The 22,306-nt window shown below is 36.0% G+C and overlaps 1 protein-coding gene across 1 annotated transcript in view; it reads right to left on the bottom strand.

The window, feature by feature from the left end:
* GLRA3 (glycine receptor alpha 3) overlaps positions 1-15,162 on the bottom strand; it is an 82,268-nt gene extending 67,106 nt beyond the window's left edge. Inside the window, exon 1 of the mRNA XM_061993114.1 lies at positions 15,044-15,162. Within this exon, the coding sequence (XP_061849098.1) occupies positions 15,044-15,162 (119 nt within the window). The remainder of the gene's footprint in view (positions 1-15,043) is intronic.
* Positions 15,163-22,306: the final 7,144 nt, after the last annotated feature.

The raw sequence follows: 22,306 nt of genomic DNA on the forward strand, positions 1-22,306 counted from the left end.
GGCATCCACCCACTCTGACGTGAGGTCCTCCATGGGCTGCAAGTGGATCTTTGCTCCTCAGTGGTCCTCCATGGACTTCAGGGGCACACCACGGTCTGCACCACAAGTCACAGGGGAAATCTCTCTTCCAGTGCCTGGGCACCTCCTCCCTTTCCTCTCCACTGACCTTGGTGTCTGCTAAGATGTTGTTTTCATACTCTCACTGCCTTCTGCTGCTGCAGTTTAGCAATTGCACAGCAACTTCTTCTCAAATATGTTATTCAAAGAGGTGTTACCTTAGTCACTAATTGGCCAGACCTTGGTCAGTGGTGAGTCCATCTTTGACTGGCATTAGGCCTATCAGGTATAGGCGAAGCTTCTAGCAGCTGTTTAAAGAAGCCACCCTGTAGCCTTCCCCACCACCAAAAACTGACCCAGGAAAAATCACTACATGTATGACATGCACCTGCAAAAAGGAAAGAATTTTAAGAGAAATGACAACATTGTCATGAAAGCAAATGAATATGAAGAGGCCAGGGGTAAATTTAGATTATAAATTAAAAGGCCTTCAGCCACTGAAACACTTCAGTTCAGGAATACTCTTCAGTTTAGGAACAGTTTAACACTTTGAGTACAGATAGAAAAGCACCATGCTATGATTACAGATGATGAGACTCAGTTCTTTTCTAACTCCTTTGCTGAGGATATGTTTGCATTGTTATTGACTCCTTTATATGTTTAAAATAATTACTACTGTAGAACTCTGAAAAAAAATATAGTTAATGTAGCTATGCAGCCAGAGCATCAACATCTACAGAATTTAGATGGCAGGTCTCATCTAGCAGCTGGCAATTTAGCTAGCAAGAGAAAACATGGGTCGTGAATCTGTGCCCTTGAAATGTCTATTTAAAGTAGACATGTTTGTGAAAGAAAACCTCTCTCTTCCCTTCCTCTAAAAAAAAAAAGGATTGAGAAAAACTCTTGAAAAGGAATTTTACAATCTCCACAAATGTTACCTTCTCTAAAACATTTAATGCTACAACAATCAGACTTTTTAATGTTTTTTTAAGAACCTCTGTATTCCTACTCTTAAGCTTTCTCTTTTTTGTCTTTCCCAAACTTTTGTAAATTTTTAACAAAACATAGATAAAGGAAAGGAACTTTATTAATGAAAATGCTGTATAAAATGGTATGATTTCAAAAGTCATTTCAATTGTAATGCCTTGGAGGCTTTTGTATCATTTGTGCAGTCCAGAAAGTACTGGTTTTTTTTAACTGATTTTTCTTTTGTCTTTTAAACTTTTCATCTTCAGGGTGGGTTCATAAAAATCACCTTCAAAAGTTGTATCAGCCCTTAAAGAATATCTGTTTATTTTAAAATACTGAAGAAGTAATGGGCTACAGCCAACATTTCTGTAAGAGGGGTTGTAGTCTTCCAGAAAGTCTTCATAAGAATGACATAGACAAAAGATGAGGGAAGAAATTACATCTGACACCATTTTTTGATTCTTTCTGGTTTGTTACTGCTGCAGACAGATGATAAAGATAAGGAAAGAGGATGGTGTGCTGGAATGATACCTTCCACTGGAAACTTCCAATGCCAAATTAAAGCAGTCACCTATTTTATCCAGGTTATTTGAAAAGCAGTCTCCAGAGTCTCACTAACTTACTTTTGAATAAAAGAAACACAAATTATCTTTGAATTAGACATTTGAATTTGAATTAGTATGTTAATTTTCCATCTTACATATTTAAAATACCTATGTATTTTATCACAAAAAAACTTGCATTAACACCATATCACATTGTCATGTTTGTCACTATGTCGTATTTGGCTTGCTGATTTTTCTCATCTCGTCATGCATTACTTCTTTCATCTCAAACATAATGAATCTTAGACATTCAGAGAGATAGAAATTTTACATTTCATCTTACAATGCATATTACAGCATTTTAATGTGATGCTTTGCATGCATTATGATAGTCCAATAGTTCTTTCATTTAATTACTTAGCTTGTTCTCTCAGACAGCAAGTGTGGCCAACCCCCTGGGGCAACTGGAACCTGTGTTTGTGACCCATTCTCACCAGATGATGTTTTAATGTTTTGAATGCACTTGACATTAAAAAGCTTTGCAGAGAAGCTCAGGGAAATTAATTACACACTCATAAGTAAAGCAAAACTGCAGCCAATAAATATGTACTCAGTTGCATCTCACAAACAGCAATACATGAAAGGACTCTAGTAAATTGATCTGCACTGGTACTTACTCACTGTTTCACCAGTGATGGTTAGGTGAATTAATCTCCCTTGATACTGTAACTGTAATGGTGATAGAATTCATCAGTTTTAAAACAAAATTATTCAGTGTAACCATGTAATTAAAAAAATCTGCTAAAATGAAATGATCCTGAAATTGGTGCTGTCTGTTCATCTGACAGTATCTTGATAATTGCATTTTGAAAATTGTGGCAATAAGATTTTGTGATATATAGACAGTCTTTAAATCCTCCTCTGTGCGACATAGATCTCTTCATAAAACACATTTGGTAGGAGTAATGAGAAAAGTGAACATTATATTTAAAGAGGTCAGAAGTATAGGATTTTTTTTTTTTAAAGAGAGTGTCTCTAATTGTAAAATCTATTAAAGTAGGTAAAGATCAGAATGTTACAACTTATAATGGTAAACTAAATGCTAAGAAGAATGACCACTGGAGGCCTCAAAGCCATCCAAATGAAAGCATTTTCCTTGTTTGTACAAAAAGTACAAAACCCGCTCTTTCAGAAATGTGAAAACTGCTTTCAATTTTAGACAGAAAAATACACCAGTGGAAAGCATAAAAATACTAATTTGTTGGATTTTTGTGTATAAACCAAATTTTTTATCCAAAAATTTTTGAGGATAAGTTTTTTCGCATGGTTTGTCACTAAAATGCTTTTGTTCAGAGAAGTAGCATGACACATCAATTCTTCTGAGGTGTTTAAACTAGCTACCCAAGATAGCTGTGTCAGAAGAAATACAGTTGTCTGAGCTTTGTTTCAATACACAATTTTTACTTTTGAAACTCTTGCCAATGGGGCAAAGAAGGGGACATAACATGTTTAAAGTAATTATTTTTTTTAATTGTAATAAAAAATTAAAATAATCTCTTCACTCAACTGGTAACTAAAATTCTTCATGGAAAACAGAAGACAAACGTAGTTCTCTCATTGGAGATCATTCATCTGTAATATTGATTCATGAAAAGCCAGAGCCATTCTGGAAAGCTGAGAGCTGTGTCAAAGGGCCACAATTGCATTGGTCAAGTCCCAAATATGACATACAGAATCATTTGTCACTGGTGACCTATTCTAGCTCACAGAGGAAGAGTTTCTTCCAAGGAGTAAAAAAAAGAATAAAAATTCAATTCCTTCTCTGAATTATCTTTTGGAAGACTCACTCTCTTTACAATACCCACATTGTAAACCAAGGGTAATTGAACTCCCAGTTTACATGCCTAAATTAGGTAATGTTACCTTTTTCTACAGTTCAAGGTCAAAGCAAGGAGATAATTTTATTCCAACTCCTTTCCATTGTAGCACATAAAAAAATCTACTTGAACTTTCTTGATGAAAAAATTAATTTCATTCTGAGGGATAAAAGAATAAAACCACGAAAATAAGAAAAGTGAATTTCCAATGGTGAAAGAGTAGTGAAAAAAGGTAAAATACTAAACTCAAAGATAGAAAATAAAGGACAATTAAAGTCTCTAAAAAGACTGAGATTCCAAATACTTTTGCTATATTTCAGTTGAAACTGACAATAATGTGTTTTCTGCTAATTAAGGATGAAATTTCTTTTATTTGTTCTAAGTCATGAAGTTGTTGGTTCCTAGTGTAATAATAATGCACATTTTTATATCTTGCAATGTTTTAAAGAATAACAATTTTATCAGATCAGAGAAGCACAGAACTCATTTCACATTTGCCAGGGAAAAGACCATCACTTAACTAGGAGGAGCAGAAGCATTGTATCATCAAGATTTTAAAAGGATATTTTCTAAGAAAACTCTTCAGGTGAATTTTAAATATTTCCTGTGACAGGTTTTTGATTTTTAATGGTTTTATATTCCAGTTGCCCTTTTATCCTTTTGAATTGAATAAGTTCAAATGGTCAGATTTTTTGCTATAATGAAGCGGAGACAAGTACAGTTACATTAGGACACATTTTCAGCAAAAGTAACAATTTTTATGTGCAAGAAACAACACCTTTCTTTTTTAAGATCACTAATTATCCATTCTTTTTTATTTTAGTGGCTAGAAATGAAAACTGCATGAAAAGTTGCATTTCAATGCAACTATTAAATATGTCTTTCAGGTATGGAAAAATTTCATTTAGCTATTTCAGTGACGGAAGTAATGTTGCATTTTAGTGCTCTGTAGATTAGACGACAGTTACAAGTATTTTCTTATGATGTTTTTGATATCTTTATTTTTTGATTTTTGTTGATACAGTTTAAAATTTCTTCAGCTCTGCAATCTCCCTCCAGTCCTGTCTTTCATGGAAGTAAAATCATGTGGTTATATCTTGTTTACAATATGTATTATAGTTAAAAATGCTTTGGATTGCTGTGGAGTGTTCCAGCTTTTCTTAACAGAAAAGCAAAAAAATAGAGAAAAATGGGGTTTTAAGTCGTATGATTAAGCCACTTTGATCAGTTCATCAGAGATCAGAGGGCTTTATATTCTGTACATATATATAATGACAATGCTTTAGTATCCAACCTTTGGAAAAAAGGTAAAAGGTGAAGGGTGACAACTTGTTTACCAGCATTGTTCATAATCTTATGAGCATGGCTTTCTAGCTTAATTAAGATAAGGAATTAATAAACTACAAGAGGTCTCTCTAATTTTGTTTTCTCCTTGAAGATAACTTTATTGTTGTTGATTTCAGTTGTGTAGTATGTGAAATTTCTTAAGACATTTTGTGAATTATGACTTTAATCTGAGTGTTTATTTTTTTCCCAGAATCATCTGCTTCCTTAGTAGTATTTTCGATCTGTTGAACACCTTATTTTTTATAAATGTTTCTTGCTGATTCCTATTGTATTCAACTACATTTTGGGGGAAAAACTGACTCAGCTATACAAGAAGCACAGAATGCTTCAACTATTCAAATTCTGACAGATCTCTCAGTATTTTAAAGATCTGCTGCATTGGTTAAGTTTTTGACAATTTCAACTTCCCCAGATTCAATTAACTGTTTTTAGGGGATTTTGGGAAGCGGATAAAACTTGTCTAAAACAGATGGACTATCTTTAAAAACAGAAATTGTAAATCACTAATTTATGGAAGTCTAAACTTGCATTACTACCTCACTATAAAGACTAATTTTTGTATTAACTGAAAAATGGAGAAAATTATTAGAGTAAAATAACTTCAGATCATTGCAGCACCAGATATCTTTCTATAAAAGCATGTCAGAGCTGAAAAATTACATTTATTTTCATAATTAATGAGTGATTCTTCTAACCAATTGAGTTTGTGCAGGAATTGACTAGTGTCTTTCACAACCACAATGGATTCAACTGTTGTCAATGAGACAACACTAGATTGAAAGGAGAATTAATTAAAATGAGACTTTTGCCAGGCTAAAACTGGCAAACTATTGTTTTGCAAGGTAAATTCCTGAATCTAGAAGCAGCTTGTGAATATTAAAACGGTAGAGCTGCTTGGCTGATCCTACATTTTCAAGACATGCCAAAGTGTCCTTTAAATTGTACAGCTGCATTTTACTGTGTTTTTGCATTCTAATTCACTACCTGGTTTTCTTACTATTGTTGTGGCAATATGCCATAAACCTGCTTTGCATCCACTAGGTTGCTGTACTCTCACTCAATATAAACAGGAACAGTGTCCATTGAAGTGTTCATCTGTGCAAAAAGATACTTATTGTAATCATAATGACCATATAAAATGTCATAAGTCTTTTATTCCACTTTTGCCTTGTTTAGCTTTAAAAATTAACTTTCATGAGTTGAAAACCATAACTGACATTGAAAACTGGAGTTCTTTGATATGTTTATCCTCAAACAATTATTTTATTTTTCATAAAAATGTTCACTGGAAATGATAATAGAATGAAATGCCTGAGGTTTATCAAAACTAGATTAAAATGTGATTTTTGAACTAAACTCCCTTGGTTTGTGAAGACTGAAGCACAATTCAATTAAACACTATTCCATTTGCCTTAGGGAAGATCTGCTTGTATCAGTACAACAGTGTTGTCCTCTATCTTCAGTGAGCATGTCAGATGGCTGTTTAGATGATGAGACTTTTTCTCCAAAACAAGTTTGATAAGATATAAATTCTGTTGGAGAAAAGATGAATATAGCCTGAAAAGTCACTCACCTTAAAATAAAATATTCCAACAAGCAAGACTACAGCCCAGACAAGTCAAAACTTATCAGTAAATAGAACTCAGTGTCATATAGAGTTCTTTCCAACAACACACGTGATGAAATAGTTTATTTTGATTAGTCAGCTAGTTATAGTGCAGATTCTGGTTTAGAACTATTGATTAAGAATTTTCAATTAAGACATCATAGTTCCAGTTTGAAAAATATTGATTTCTTGAAATATGTTTTTATAGAAACATATTTGTTTAAATTTTGTTTTAATGAAATGCTGGCAGGCTCCGGTGGAATATTGTCTAGTATCCTTTCTATTCTATCTGAGTTTTCTAATGTTGATGGGAACTGAATCAGGGGTCTAGGGTTTTAATTTCCAAAAACATCTCTGAACATCTACCCCAAAAAATTGATAGAGATTTTTTTTCTGCTTCCTGCAACTTAAACTTCCTTTTATGCATAAAACATTCTCAGAGCATTGGATTTTTCTGTGATATAGGAATGGGGATGTTAAAATAGCTGTGTTAATTTACATGAGATTCATGACTTAATGATTTTTTTGCCCTTTTCATTAATTCAAGACAGAATCACCACTATGATAATTCGGTGTAAGACTTTCTTTAAGAAACAACAGAGCTGAGCTTCAGGGTGATGATGAGAGTGGCAGGATTCATGCCACATAATGACAGAACCTAGTATTACTAATGCATGCACTGAAGCATATTCCTTACTGAATAAGTCAGAGAAAATAATGTGAAGGTTAAAAACACAGTGCTGCTAGCCTTTCATATTTCCACTAAAATTATTCTGATCCACTACACTCATTCTCTTTCACACACAGAAAGTGGTGTTTAAACTTCCCCTCAGATACATATTTTGTCTTTGCTATAGTTGTCTTGCTTATGCCATGTACTCAGCTCCAAATTAATTACTTCCGAGTCTTCTAAACTTTGTATAAATAAGTGGAAATATGTTGTGTGAAGGAAAGATCATGACCTATGCTGATCCCCTGCTACCCTCTGCACATCCTATGTGGGCTGGGTGGGAGACCCTCACAGGAACCAAGGAGAACACCAGAGTAACCTCTTCTCTTCCCTGGATGACTGTGAAGGCATTGAGAACCTCCACAGTGTTCCAGCCTTTATTATGTGCAAGACACTTTCTCTCCTGAAGGAGTCATCACTATTCAAAAGGATGGAAAGTATCATTTTGTTAACCATTACTTAGGGAATCTGAACAAGTGCATTTGTACCCTCATGGCCAAGAAGGCCAGTGGCATCCTGGAGTGCATCAAGAAGAGTGTGGCTACCAGGTCAAGGAAGGTTCTCCTCTCTTACTCTGCCCTAGTAAGGCCACATCTGGAGTACTGTGTCTAGTTCTGAGCTCCTCAGTTTGAGAGAGATAGGGAACTTCTGAGTCCAATGGAGGGCTACCAAGATGATCAGGGGATTGGAACATCTCTTCTATGAGGAAAGGTCGTGCGGCCTGGGGGTGTTCAGACTGAAGAAGATAAGGCTGAGGGGATACCTTATCACCACTTCTAAATACTTAAAGAGCAGGTGTCAATACAATGGGGAAAACCTTTTTTCTCTATTGCCCAGTGACAAGACAAGGGGTAGTGGACACGGGCTAGAACATAGGTAGTTCCACTTGAACATGAGGAGAAACTTCTATCATGTGAGGGTGAGGGAGCCCTGGTACAGGCTGCCTAGAGAGGTTGCAGAGTTTCCTTCTCTGGAGGTTTTCAAAACTCACCTAGACATGTTCCTGTGTGACCTGATTGAAGTGAGCCTGCTTTAGCAGAGGAGTCGGACTAAATGATTTCTAGAGGTTCTTTCCAATCCCTATCATTCTGTGATTCTGTGATTTATGCTCACATTTTGATTACAGATGAAAATTTGAGTACTCTTACATCCAAAGATCCATGGACAGGAACAACAAAAATAAGTAAAAAGATAGGTATATTATTAGAGTTGATTTACACAATGTTAACTTTTAGGGATAAGTTTTGGAGGTAAAATTTTGACACTGCAGAAACTGCTTGCAAACAGCATTTCTTACTCTGCTTCTCTAGCATATTTTAATTTTTGGAATCATGGATTACTGTGTCATGTGAGTGCATTTCACATTCATTTTCTGTCGTAAAAAACTGCACCATCATGTTCAAATCAGTTGAGTATCCAATCTTTAGTGTGCAAGGACTGAAGGAAGAAACTCTTGCAATAAGCAAACTCTGCTTTTTTTTGTTTTTTCCCAAAAATAGAAATAAGTTTGCATAAAGCATTCTTTCTGATAGAATAAACCAATGAAAAACCCCACTATGGATCTAAGTCTTTTATGGGGTGTAGTCTAGATGTGATGCTGAAATCTGCCCACTTTGATTTTACTTCTAATACCTATGTGTCAGAAGTAATTGATCTGATCTGATAGTATCAGGGAAAATATTGCTCAGAAGCATGTCCATTTATGGAAGTGTTACATAGATGCATATCCACAGAATTAGCATTTACATTAGGATACTCCGTTTAGTTATAATTTAGCTGTGTGAAGTCAGTTCTGTAGCCATGACTAGTTTCAAAATTTTAATTTTTTTTTCTTACAAAAATGAAAAGTTTTACCCTACTTTTGTCAGCAAGTTACCACTTTGTGACATTTATTTTATATATGTAGTAGGGCACCCTTAGCCAGCAGATATGTTGCTCACAAAACTGGAAGTTTAGTTGGTCCCTGCAGATGAATATGTTTTAGCTCATATATGCCCAGAGCATGGATTCTCCTTTGCATTACTGAATCTAATAAAAGACAGTGCAGTTTTGAAAACTTTATGAAATCAAAAGCCTTAGAAGGATCAAATAAAATCTTTTTAACAATTGAGTGCCATTGTATCCCAGAAGATTATAAACCAATTTAAAAAAAACAAAAACCCTTAAGCTTTACAGCCATCCACTAAGATATAGAATAATAATAATATTTTTTAAAAAAAAGCCTTCTGAAGAACCATGCAGGTATATCTTCATTTACTAGGTATTTCTATGAGTGGTTATTTGTGAAATTAAAGTTAATTAAAGTTAATTGTTAGTTAAAATTATACAAATTTGTAAACAGTCAATTTTATAGAAAGCAATTATTGAAAGATCTATTCTGGTACTTGTGGATCCTTATAGATGTTATAAAGGACTACATTAATTCATATTTTAACTTTCAAAATTCTGAAAGGCAAAAAAATGTATTTTATAAGAAACTGGATATAAATTCTAGACACAGAGGAGTCATACAAACCGTACATGGTACATGAAGCCTTGAGCAATGGTAAGATGGGTAGCATATTCCAATTTTTTTTTTACATATCAAATGTATTTCCACATATATTTTATATCAAAGATGGAACGCAACAGAGGACAATATATTAAGGCAGTAGGTTATGTAGTTATAACTGCAGCTTGAATTTTAATCAGGAAGAGGAAAAAAAGAGTTTGACTCTTTTAATGTCACAACTGTATTTATTTTGCTTATGATACCTGTCCTAAATTAGTTTTAGCAGAAAGAATCATGTATGGGTTAATACTAATTAACTCAATCTCACAGTTTGAGATAATTTAGTACTCCTGTATTTGCTTTTTACTCCTTTATTGTTTCATTGCAACAGTCTCAGTACAATTTGCTAGCTTGCTTTTTCCTGTGACCAATGGTTTGTATTAGACAGCAGCTCCACTACTTGCACAGCTACAGTATTTCAACAGCCCCATCAGTAACCACATGATTATCTCAGGCCAAAGTCTTCTTGAACTTTTTGATCTTTTCTGTAGTCTAAAATTCTATTCCTTGAAATTGCATTTCAGTAATGTTTCATGTCACCAAATAGAAACTTCAGTATTGGTCTTCTACTGATCTTCCTTAGGGAAATTCCTACCTTGAAATAACCCTGATTCTCCTTGCTGTCCCTGACCATTTGGTACATCTGTGGTAGGTCAGAAGAATGATAGAATAGTATGTGGTATAGGAAAACTATATAGGAAATGTTTGCTATGTGAAAAGTCCACTAAAATGTTGACCAAGTACTACTACCTCATTTACTATTGAATAATTTAGGACAGATGACTGGAAAAAAAACAACAAAATGCATTCTTTTATACTTTTATAGCCACGTGCTATCTATTTTTGCACTTTTTACCTTCATTCTTTCTTTTTATCATAGAATCATAGAATCATAGAATGGTAGGGCTTGGAAGGAACCTTTAGAGATCATCTAGTCCAACCCCCTTGCAGAAGCAGGTTTACCAAGATAAGGTTGCATAGGAACATGTCCAGGCGGGTCTTGAAGACCTCCAAGGAAGGAGACTCCACAACCCCTCTGGGCAGCCTGTGCCAGGGCTCCGTCATCCTCATAGTAAAATAGTTTTTTCTTATGTTTAACTGGAACTTTTTGTTCCAGCTTCATCACATTATCCCTTGTCCTGTTACCATCTACTGTAGAAAAAAGCGGTCCCAACCTCCTGACACCCAATCTTTAGATATTTATAAATGTTAATAAGATCTCTCGTCAATCTCCTCTTCTCCAGACTAAACAGCCCCAGTCCCCGCAGCCTTTCTTCATATGAAAGATGCTCCAGTCCCCTGATCATCTTGGTGTCCCTGCGCTGGACTCTCTCCAGCACTTCCCCGTCCCTCTTGAGCTGAGGAGCCCAGAACTGGACACAGGACTCCAGATGAGGTCTCACCAGGGCAGAGTAGAGAGGGAGAAGAACCTCCCTTGACCTGCTGGCCACACTCTTCTTTTAGTCTCACTACTTGACACAGCATCTCAAGACTTCAGTTAGGAAGGATCATATTGCTTCAGAAGCCATAAAAAAAATAATGGATTCTGTGCTAGAAAAAAGTCTCAAACATGCTCACTTTCTTTTCTCTTGAGTTTTCCTGCTCTCCGAGATGTTCCCTTTCTGATGGTAAAGCAAAGCTACTCCTTTATAGTTTCTATCTTCTTTTAGTGATTCTTTCAGTAAACACCATAAGACTAGTAGGAAAATCAATAAAAAGGAGAAAGGCTCTTCATTGTTCATTACTTGAGAAAAGCTGATTTGCAGGAATAATTTCCTAGAGGTATTATTGCATAATACTAAGTAAAGTCATTTGAAGCTTGTATTCTAAATCTGTTAAAATACGAAGCACTAAAAATTTTCCCTTTCTCTAATTGTCATGATTCCTAGGATATCTGGACAAGACTAATCTGATAGAGGAGATATTACAGTTTTTAGTATACAGAAACACAGCACTTATCTCTCAGTATTACTTGCTTTCATTTGATGCTTTCAGCATCGGTTGGCTAGGGATGTATTAGGAGAAGTTGAAAAGTAAGAAAATGTCACTAGCACAGTGAGAATGAAAGAGGCATGGTTTTAATTGAAATATCTTTGTTATTTCTCAAAATTACAAACATGGTAGTCAGATTTAGATTGCATGGAGGTTTTTTTCCTACAAGAATCTCGTTCCTAAGTGACATTACCTGTCTCTGTGACAGTGTCGTCTTCAATATAAGGCCAATAGGGTGGTGAACAGGACAAGGAAAGAAGTGGTAACGCAAGTGTAGCATGATTCTTGGTCTATGCTAATATGGATAAACAAAGAAATACCATACAGGGAGAATCTATTTTGCATTTCCACAGTGCCACCTACCATTTCATTGTGTCCTTTCCCCATACACAGGTCTACACATAAAATACCTATATTACACTTTTTAAGGATGAAGCAGAGTCCCTGACAAGTCCTTGATGGTGTAGTTCTAGTAGATCTATGCTGGAGCCCACACAAGTTTGAAAGCTGTCATAAAATTGTTTGACTCAAGAATATGACCTTCATATTGACTCTACAAATACGACCTTGCCTTTCAGCAAGACATCTGGGAATGCAGGCAAATCCAGAGGAATTTTTGTTAACCCTATTACTTTAATGAAAAGTCAGAGGAATACTCAGTCTTAGAGATTATTAGACCCTATCACTAGAGATTATTCAGATCATATCATAGAAATGTTTCTTCTTCTCCTTTGTCAGTGAATTACAGCTATTTTTAGGCTCCATTAAATTATTTTCCCATAGTTACTACTCTCACTTTTGTTTCTCTGTCCTCTTCTTAACATCACACTGGGACTTGGCCTGGTAGTCATTAATAAATTATATTTTTTTGCTTTAGGTCTGATTATAGTTTTTCTCCCAGTCCTTGAATATTTCTCTGAAAACAGCAGAGTCCTGTAGGCTTAAACTCTTGGTTATAAAGTCTGTTATTACTAATAAGTATGTTATTAATCCAGGATACAGTAGTACAAACATGCATAATATTATGAAAGATGATTAACAATGTATTATTCTATCTAGAGGGTCTTTCAGAAATTATATTGATAGTTAGATCTTACTATGACCATTATACATTTTGTTACAGTCATTTCAATTTGAAGAGCCTTCAGATATGGGATTGAAAATTAATTATTTTTTTAAAAAAATCATGCTCCTATGTTGGAGCATGCCAGTTCTGAGACTTTGCTTATTGAAACATCCATTCAAGTAAAACACTTAAGGTTTAGTTGTTCCTAGAAATTCATAGCACATCCATCTCCTCATTGAAGGAGTTATGTAGTGGCTAAGGCTGGAGTCTATGTGTCTTACAGAGAGCAGAAGCAGTGTCCTACTGAACCCTGTTCTCTTTGCTTTAATGGAAATCATTTCACAAGGCTCAAGATGGAGAAGAACTAGAATTAATGGCTTCAGGAAACTTGGGAATTTTACAGTTTCTGATATTGTAACTTTTTTTTTTCCCTGTTTTTACACTTTTTCCATTTTAAAGCATGGAGAGAAGTCCTGTGTGTCTCATATTGATGTAGGTTTCCCAGGTGTTACTATTAGACCTAAAGTCATAAGCAGTCTCTATATTGAGATATATCTCAAAGATATATAAAGATTCTGAGCAGCTTTCTGAAGTCCTTCTCAGACTATATAGTCCTTTTGCACAGTAAATGTATCCATATGACAACATGTCGATTTAAGAGAACAAGGCTATTGCAATATAACAGTTATTTGGATACTGAACAGAGTAATTTGATATTTCTTCAAAATGAGAAGCCTGTATATATTTTGAAACAATTAAACACTGGTCCAGAATTATGTGGCATAAATTACATATATGCTTTCCAAAACTGACTTTTCACCTTTTTTCCACCTTAGAATATATTACGTGTTTTTATGTCATTAAAATAAAGGATGAATCATTCAATAGTAGGATGGCATTTAAATACTATGCAGAGGGAATATAATATCTAAAAGTAACTGAAATAGACTAATAATAGCACAGTATTACTTGTATTGCTAATGTTACATGAGGATTTAGTCACCTGCTGTGAAGGTTAAACACTCAATATAATTGGAAAATTTAAACTGTTATATACAGTGTCAATTAATCCCTTACCATGTGACTCAGTTTCTTAAAATCTCTTGCTTTTGTTATAATTATGTAAAATCATATTAAAAACTATTTGCATTACATATGTCGATACAAAACAAGTCATGAAACCAACTTCAAAAAGGAAAGATTTGCATATGTGAGCACTTGTGAAATATACCATCATCATGGGGCACTACACACTCCTGTTTTAACTTGATGCTTGTAAATCCCTTACATATATAATCCACAAACTCTCTCTGGAGAGCCACTTTTCAAATTTAAGTTTACTTTCTTTATCTTTGTCAAGTAACAATGTCTCTTATAATAGTGTGGCATTGCCATGTTATATGCCATAGTCTGTTTATTGTGCTACAAAGCTAGAACATTGGTAACAAGCACAGTTAACTCTGCATCAGCAGTGAATACATGGTGACATTGATGTTTATGACTTTCCATGTCTGATTTTCTGTTTTAAGTTCTCCCCTCACCCTTAAACAGAGGATTCAAGTTTATTTTTATGCTGCTGTCACGTAACTTCTAGAGCTATTGTGTTAATATCAGAACATTACTTTAGCTAGGAAAAGTGTGGTAGCCTGAAAGTAGAAAATGCCATATAAACCTCAGTCTTCTACTTGGATCATAATTTATGGATATGATACTATCTTTCGTAATACAAATCCTTGACTGCCAGTAGTACAGCAAATGCTTTCCCTCTTGAGGGAAATTCAGTAGACTATATCTGTTTAGTCAGCTATCATTTATCTGTTTCTGTATAAGACTTTTCTGACCTAACACAATCCCCAAATTTCCTTTCACTGAAACGAACAGACAGTAATGAATAACTCTGTATATACTCAACTCAGATTATCTTCTGTAACTTTTGCACATACCTTGCATCTGAAGAATTTTCAAGAGTATTAATGTTACAATTCCTGCAAAAAGCACTGACAAAATTCACAGATCAAACAGAGAAACCCTAACGGTGAGCAGGTGAAGGAAATGCACAGCCTTGAGCTTGCAAAATGCAAAATCAAATACGAGGTAATGTAATGTTAAAAAGTCATTCGTGAAGCGTGGACCGCAAGCATTTTGTTTGCATTCCCGCAGCCTCCCTGCCGAAGGCAGCGGGGCGTTAGTGGCGGGGTAAGGCAGCGACAGCGTCCACCTTCTGTCTGCATATGTCCCAGGCATTTCAGCCTCCCGAGAAACTCGGCCGGGGCACCTTTGCTTCCCTAAAGAGAACGACTCACCTGAGCAGTACCGCGGCTTCCCACAGGTAGAATCCAGAGACAGCCGCGCGGAGGTACGTAATCCGGGCCATGGTGCTCGGCGGAGCGCCCAAGTGCTGGAGCGGCGGTGTCCGAGGCATCGGCGCGGCTCGGCGGGCTCTGGCGGCGGTGCGGCTCCGTCGGGCTGCCGGCGCCCAGTACCCTGGAGAGCTCCGGCGACCCCGCGCCAGCCGCCCGCCTAGTGCCCGGCGGTGCCCCGTGCCCTCCCGCTGCGCCCCGCCGCGCCCGCCCTGCCGCTCTGCATCGCAGCCGAGCGGGAGCCTAATCCCAGCCGCTGCGGCGGCGCCGACCCTCGGCGGCGGCGGGAGCCCACCTCCCCGCCCGCCTGCCCTCCACGCCTGCCAGCTGCCGGCACCCTGCGTCCGGCCGCATCGTCGGCGCGGGGGGTGCCGTGGCCCCGGCGGCGGCGGGGCTGGGAGGCGGGGGCCGGGCACGGCCACCCTCCGAGCGCGCTGCAGCTGCGGAGGCCGGCGGGGCGGGGCGGGGCGGGCCCGGGACGGCGGAGGCGAGGGGGCGCCCTGGAGGGGCTGCCCCTGGCCACGGGTACTCTGGGTCTGTGTCTGTGCGCAGCGCAGACTCTGGCCAAGTGCCTTCCCTCGGGTCGGAGGAGTGATGGGGACGACGCCTGCTCAGGTCAGCTGCCGCTCAAGAGCTGGGGTGAATTCACTGAACCTCGGGTCTTGGGAAGGACTGAGGAAAGGAAATGTGGCAATCGCTCTACTTTGCCTGGAGGGCAACCCCACATTTGTGTTTCAGCCTCTTCTTCTTTGAAAGTACAGTGCTGATGGACATGGGAAAAGAATACCTGTTCTGTTCTACTTCTTAGGAAAGGGAGATTATCTAGTTCCATAAGGCAGACTAACAGGGAACACCCAAAGAGTTTTAAAGTTTGGCTGGGGAGGAGGGTGGAAGAGATTATGGGAAGAACAAGAGAAGGAACACTGTAAGAGGTATAATTATTCCCGAGAAGGAAAAACAGAGATATAGTTTACAAGCACAGGTGAGAGCAGGAAACTAAACATTTCATGCAAGCTAGGAGCTGTTTGCATTAGAAAAGATTGAAGATTTATGAGTCTATATTAAGAAATGCTGGTTTAGACTCTCATGGGAGTCTGTATGGTTTGTACATGAAGTAAAAGGAAAGACGTGAGGAAAGGCTATACTTGGAGAAGGACAGAAGAGGAAAATATGTGAGATTGTAGAGCAGGGATACTCTCTGTGAGCTACACAATTTGAACAGCTACACAATGTCTGGGAAAGCCAAGAAAGGGAGAAACCTGAGAGCAGTCCAGGTGTAGATTTCTCCATATATGAAGAGGATCTGCCTGGGCACATCTCCCTCTCAGTGTTCACCTCAGTATAATCTGATGTCTTGTTTTTTCTTATAGCTATTTGTGTTAGACAGCAGCCCCACTACTCATTCAGCTACACTGGTTGCAAAGTCCATGTAATTATCTCCGACTAGAGACTTATTTAAGCTATTAAAAAGCTACAGAGGTCTCAAGTGCTGAAGAAGGAAATAGATGTGGAAAAAGGCAAAAGTTCAGCAGGGTTAGCCACATGAAGAAGAGTAAAAGAGACTGAAATTTGATGGAAATATAATAATTACTGAGAAAGGAAGATGGAAAGACAGAGAATGAAATACAGAATAATTTTTACATGTCAGAGGAAAAAAAGAGATTAAAAATCATTGTGTAAAGGAGATGCAGGAAAAAAAAACCCACCAAACATTTTTTGCTTGTGTGTTAGAAATAGGATATTTCATTAGAAATCTTTAGAGCAATCATAAGTTCCACCTCTAGGTATACTGTCTTTTGTTTTGTTTTGATTTGACAATATCGCCCATGCAGCTTTCATCTCACTTCTTATGTTTTCCATTTTCACCAAATCCTTATTCCTTTCTCAGAAGTTCTTCAATGTTGTTCTAGCAGGTATCACTAAATAATAATGCCTACCACACATTTTAGATCAGCTTTGGATTTCTTTATTGATACTTATCAAGTGTATGGCTGAAGAATGTATTAGAATAACTCTTATTTCCTCAGTTCCCTGAACTTTTTTTTTTAGTAGTAGTGCTTACATAAATTCAGGGACTCTTTGTATTCAGTACTCTAAATTTTAGGTCCTCTTTGCAAGAAGTTTATTCTTTTGAACTCATTCTCTCCATAGCCCTGGTGGCAGCAACGACCATGAAAAGAACCTGTTTAAACACTGAATTGAAAACATAATAGCAAACAAACTAAAGAATCTCTCTATTTACTCAAGGACAGTCTGCCAATGTGAGTGCTCTACAGAATCAGTGTAGAGAACTTCTTTAGTATATTGAGAACAGTTGATTCTTCTCCCCTTAAAATAAGTGTTTAGTGAGGCTGATTCTACAGGAGCAGTTTATCTTTGCATGTTATGTATCTCAATAGTGAATTGGTCTAACAATTCATTTATTTGTGCTGATGCAAGTGCATTTTTCCCTGGGGGGAAAAAAAAGCACACATGATTTAAGTAGCAGCTTCACTGTTACATCATTTTGATTTCCTAAATATAAATGTTGTTTTTAAGCTTTTGAAAGATGTCATATGGGTAATATTGAATACTAAATTACTTTCTTCTGAGTGGATTCAAACAACTCTTCTTGATTTATGAAAAGTTCCAGTTCAAAGTACTCAAGCACATACTGTTGACTTCAATGACATCAGAAGCATAGAGGTGTACTTAGTTTTTAATCACAGGCTTTGATAAAATATTCCCTAATAGTTTGAAGCCTTTTCACTATTGTTTTAATTCACTATTAAGTTATTGTTTTTATTTTAATTACCAGCTTTCTATTTTTTCCATATCACTAACTGTAGACTTACTGGCTATTTTACAAAGCTGATCACATGGCTATGTCCAATCTTTAGAATAAATTTATGATATCTGTTTATACTTCTAGTGAATACAATAAATTGAAAGGTGAGACTTGTTCGATCATCCATTTTAAAACAAAATCCATGGTGCCACTGTGGTATGAATCTGTCTCAAATATTAATGTTTTTCATTTATATTATTAATGTTTTTCATTTATATCTGCCTCATATATCTCAATAACAACATCATAAATGTTGCTCATAGATCAAAACATGACAGCTGATATATGTATACCATATGTGTTATAAACCGTGCTGTATAATTTACTTTCAGTAGGACTGGAAGTTAATTGATGCTTATTATTTACAAATAGAAAACACTACCATGTTGAAATGAAAATTTTTCACCAAAATATGTTAATATCTCTCTCTAATTCTCTTAACCAGCAGGATGCATAGCTATCCTTTTCCTGGTCCAACCAGTATTTACGTATCTTTGTCAGTAAACCAAAAGTCAAAAATATTTTAAGGTTACTGAAGGGAGATGATCCTAATGTGGATCGTAACAGAAGATTACTTTCTTTTTTGTCTTAAAAATGGGGATATTTGACAAGCTTTGTGTATTAACACTCAGCAAGAGATAAGCATAGGTCAATTTTATAAAATGGCTCACTTTAGTAACACACAAACAGCTGAATGCAAGGTCATTCAGTTACTCAACAATATTCACACAGAGAAGCCAACATGCATCTGGACTGAAGGATTATTGAATGTACTTTTTGGTGTGACGGAGTCCTTGAGAATATTAAGACAAACTAATCATAGTGGTAGTTGGGAGAAGTTATTATTATTTTAGTGTGAACAATCCTAGAACAAGTTGTAGTTCAACACGTTTCAATACTCATTCTGCAAGAAGGTTGTTGACAGATTTGCAAGTTTTCAGAAAAGTGCTACAAGAACAGTACTTTAAAATATTTTTCTAACATAGAATTAAAGCAATTTAGCTTGTAAAAAACAAGAAATGTTTAGAGGTATCTTTAGATAGCTTCATGATGGAAGAAAGATTGTGAAGGCAGTTTCTTAAATAATTAGAGGTAGAAAATTAGCAAAATTGAAACCTGCCAAAAAATGAATTTAGAGTAGAAAAAAAATCCTACTTTGAAGTAATTAATAAATGGAAGCAGCTAAAACAGCTAGCTAATCATCATTCAAAGTCTTTAAAATAGATCAGCTGCAGGTTTAATTCAGAAACCACTGGGTAAAATTTGGTGACCCTTGAGACTCAGAAGTTCAAGTCAACATTGTCTCCAGTGTTCAAACATGTCAATCAGACCCACAATATTTTGTCATTATATAGTCAGTTACAAAGTTAAAGTTATTTATTTTCCTAGAAAAACAATAAATTGACATTACAAACATTAGACTGTCTTCCAGGCTGATAAAGTTGAAAATGACATATAACATAATGGTAAAGAATAAAGATCTCACATATGTATTATTTACCACACTTGTATTGTCAGTTTGAACATTCCAGTATTTTAAGAGAGTGTTGTGATGTGATATGACATCACTGTAGTTTTAGATCCTGGTTTTACTGAGACATGTTTGATTATGTTAATTAATCTGGCTTTTTCAGTACATAGGATTCCCCAGGATTTAATTCATTCAAGTGTGAAACCCTAGAGGCTTTGACCTATTACTAAACATAAAACTGTAAATAGAATAGATGGTTGTTTGTTGTTTTTGTTTTTTTTTTTTTTTAAATAGAAAAGCCAACTTGAAAATATAGGAGTAAAGTCACTAAAGAGAAAACCGTAGTTGTGCAGTATACCTCAACACACAATAAAAGGCTTATCAGCATGTTTCAGTCTCTGAAAATAAGGTAGGGAGTCTGTATAAGAGCATATGGAAGTTTTCACTGTAAGGAATACGGGTGCATACCACAAGGCTGTAATATAACAGTCTTCCAAATGTTTTACATCAAAAGAAAGTACTGGGGTAACTAAGATAAATAGACATTTTAGTCTGATTTGCTTAGCTATTGGGTGTTGCATCTAATTTCTGGATACATACAAAGAAATTATTTCTACTTAACAGATAATTAAATTATCAGTCTTTTAACAAACTCATATATGACCAACAGATTACATGTGCTTTTCTCAGATAATTTTTCTTCTCAAGCATGTTCCGTCTTAAACACTAATTCACTTAATTCAGATAGAGTTTGCAAGTTGCAGTGGCAGCTGATGTACTTCTGTCCATAAAGCCCTTTAGATCTGTGCCTAACTATATGAGAAACTTTTCTCTGGGGGAGGTGTTTTATAGTAGTAGCAGAAATTAAAATGCAGAGAGATGATTTATATTTTACTCTCAGTGCTACAACTCATTCAATGTTAATTAGTGTCATTTTTTAGAGTAATAATGTATAACATTTACATATACACTGTATATACAGCAAAATCTGGAAGATATTTGATGGGGGGGTTTAGACTGGAAACTTTAAAGAAAAATCCCACAGTCTTGTAAGTAACAGGTATTTTCATAAAAAATACGACCCCTGAAATTTTCTAATATAGAAATTTAATATCATTAGATATGATTCATTATGTTTACAAAACATGTGCATATGTGCTCACTTTATATGAAGACGAATATGCAAGGATATAAATATATTGTAAATACATACTCCATAAGTAGTTGTCACTGAAAAGAAGCACTGAAGTGTAGCTGATAAATTTATATTCACTATAGTGTCTTGACTGCCTTGGAGTAAAATCTCGTCTTTATGTATTTATAAAGAGAATTTCTGTTAGATTATAAGAGTCAGTGGAAAATTAGTATTTTCTCTATGTTTTGCAAAAAAAGAACACAACCAACAATGATCTAGAAAAGGTGCATGAATGCCTGGGAACTGCTGTACACAGAGTCAAGTCAAACCCAGAAAGATTTTCAAACTAATTTCATAGTTTGTTTCCAGCTCCATTTATTAATCAGGGCTTCAATACATTAAACATTATTTAGCTCAAAGCAATGAGCTGTTCTGCTGGAGTCAGCGGCCTTGTGAATGTTTTGCTGGCTCAAGCCTCAAGGGAGGCAGTTTCTGCTAGTTAGTGAGCACTCCTCTTTTTTTTTTTTTTTTAAATATATATATTTAATTACTCCTTGTCATTATAGCAGAACAATGCTTAATGCAGAGTTCCCTGCCATTTTCCCAGTGGTAAACTTTGTGTTGGTTCTACCATTTGTGTAGCATTGTGGTTTTTTTCATTGCCCATGGGATAGTTTTGCATACAAAAAAATAACTTTGAGAAGCAAGTTGTACCTGTATACTTTAACTACCATGGATTTTGATGCTAGAAATATGATTGCTTGCATGTGTAAAATGTAGTATGGGTTGAGACTATTTTAGTAATACAGCTGAGAACATGTGGATCTTGTAATGAGTGAAATTACTACAAAAACACTTCAGTGCTATATTTCAGGCTGTGTTGATGTTTGTACTTAGAGGTAGGGATTTAGATATGACATTTTCCAAGTTTGCAGGTGTTGTACTGTCTTTGTTTCTATTGGAGTATTTTACCTCTTTCTTTTTTTTTCAAAAAAATCCCTCTTTCAAATAAACACTTATCAGTGCCCAAGAACAGATGCAGCAGAGTCATAGTGACAGCAGATGTATATGAAATGGAAGGAAGCAAACTTGGGAGCCCAGATTTTCATATACTGACATACTTTACACCAGTCTTTTATTTCATCTTGGAGACAGTACAGATTTTGCAGTATGTTCTAGCTAACAAACACAGGTATGAATTTAGGGAGAGAGTAAATCCTAAAGACATATTTAGCAGGGAAGTTGGACTAGATCTCTAGAGATCAATTCCAGTCCCTACCATTCTGTGATTCTGTAATTCTGTGAAAGTGGAATATCTCCTGATACCTGTTCTCTATCTCTTGTTATAGCCTGAGTTAGCTCCAATGATTCTACTGACTGTACAGGCTACATCAAGCATAAGGACACAGGAAGGACACAAATCTCATAAGATTATGAGCTATGTATTCTGTCAATGACTCTTTGAATGACCAATAACTTGCAAGGGATCTTTTATAATGATCAGGGAAAGCAGTCCAAAATGAGGAGAGCTTCGTTTTGTAGCTGGCTGTTAGTTTATAGATGTTACTATTCACAACCGGTTTTCAGAGTTGTGACTGAAAACCAAGCTAGTTTTGTCCACTTTTTCCTGAGTAGCATTTATTAAACATGTTTTAACATCTATTGACCTATTTCAGCTAATTAATTTCCTAGAAAATGTGGGGATTTTTGTGATAATTACAAAAAGTTTTGTGTTTCTATTTTTATATATATATTACTTTTTATATGGAATAG

This window comes from Colius striatus, chromosome 3 (assembly GCF_028858725.1).
Source record: "Colius striatus isolate bColStr4 chromosome 3, bColStr4.1.hap1, whole genome shotgun sequence".
In the NCBI taxonomy this organism is placed as follows: Eukaryota; Metazoa; Chordata; class Aves; order Coliiformes; family Coliidae; genus Colius; species Colius striatus.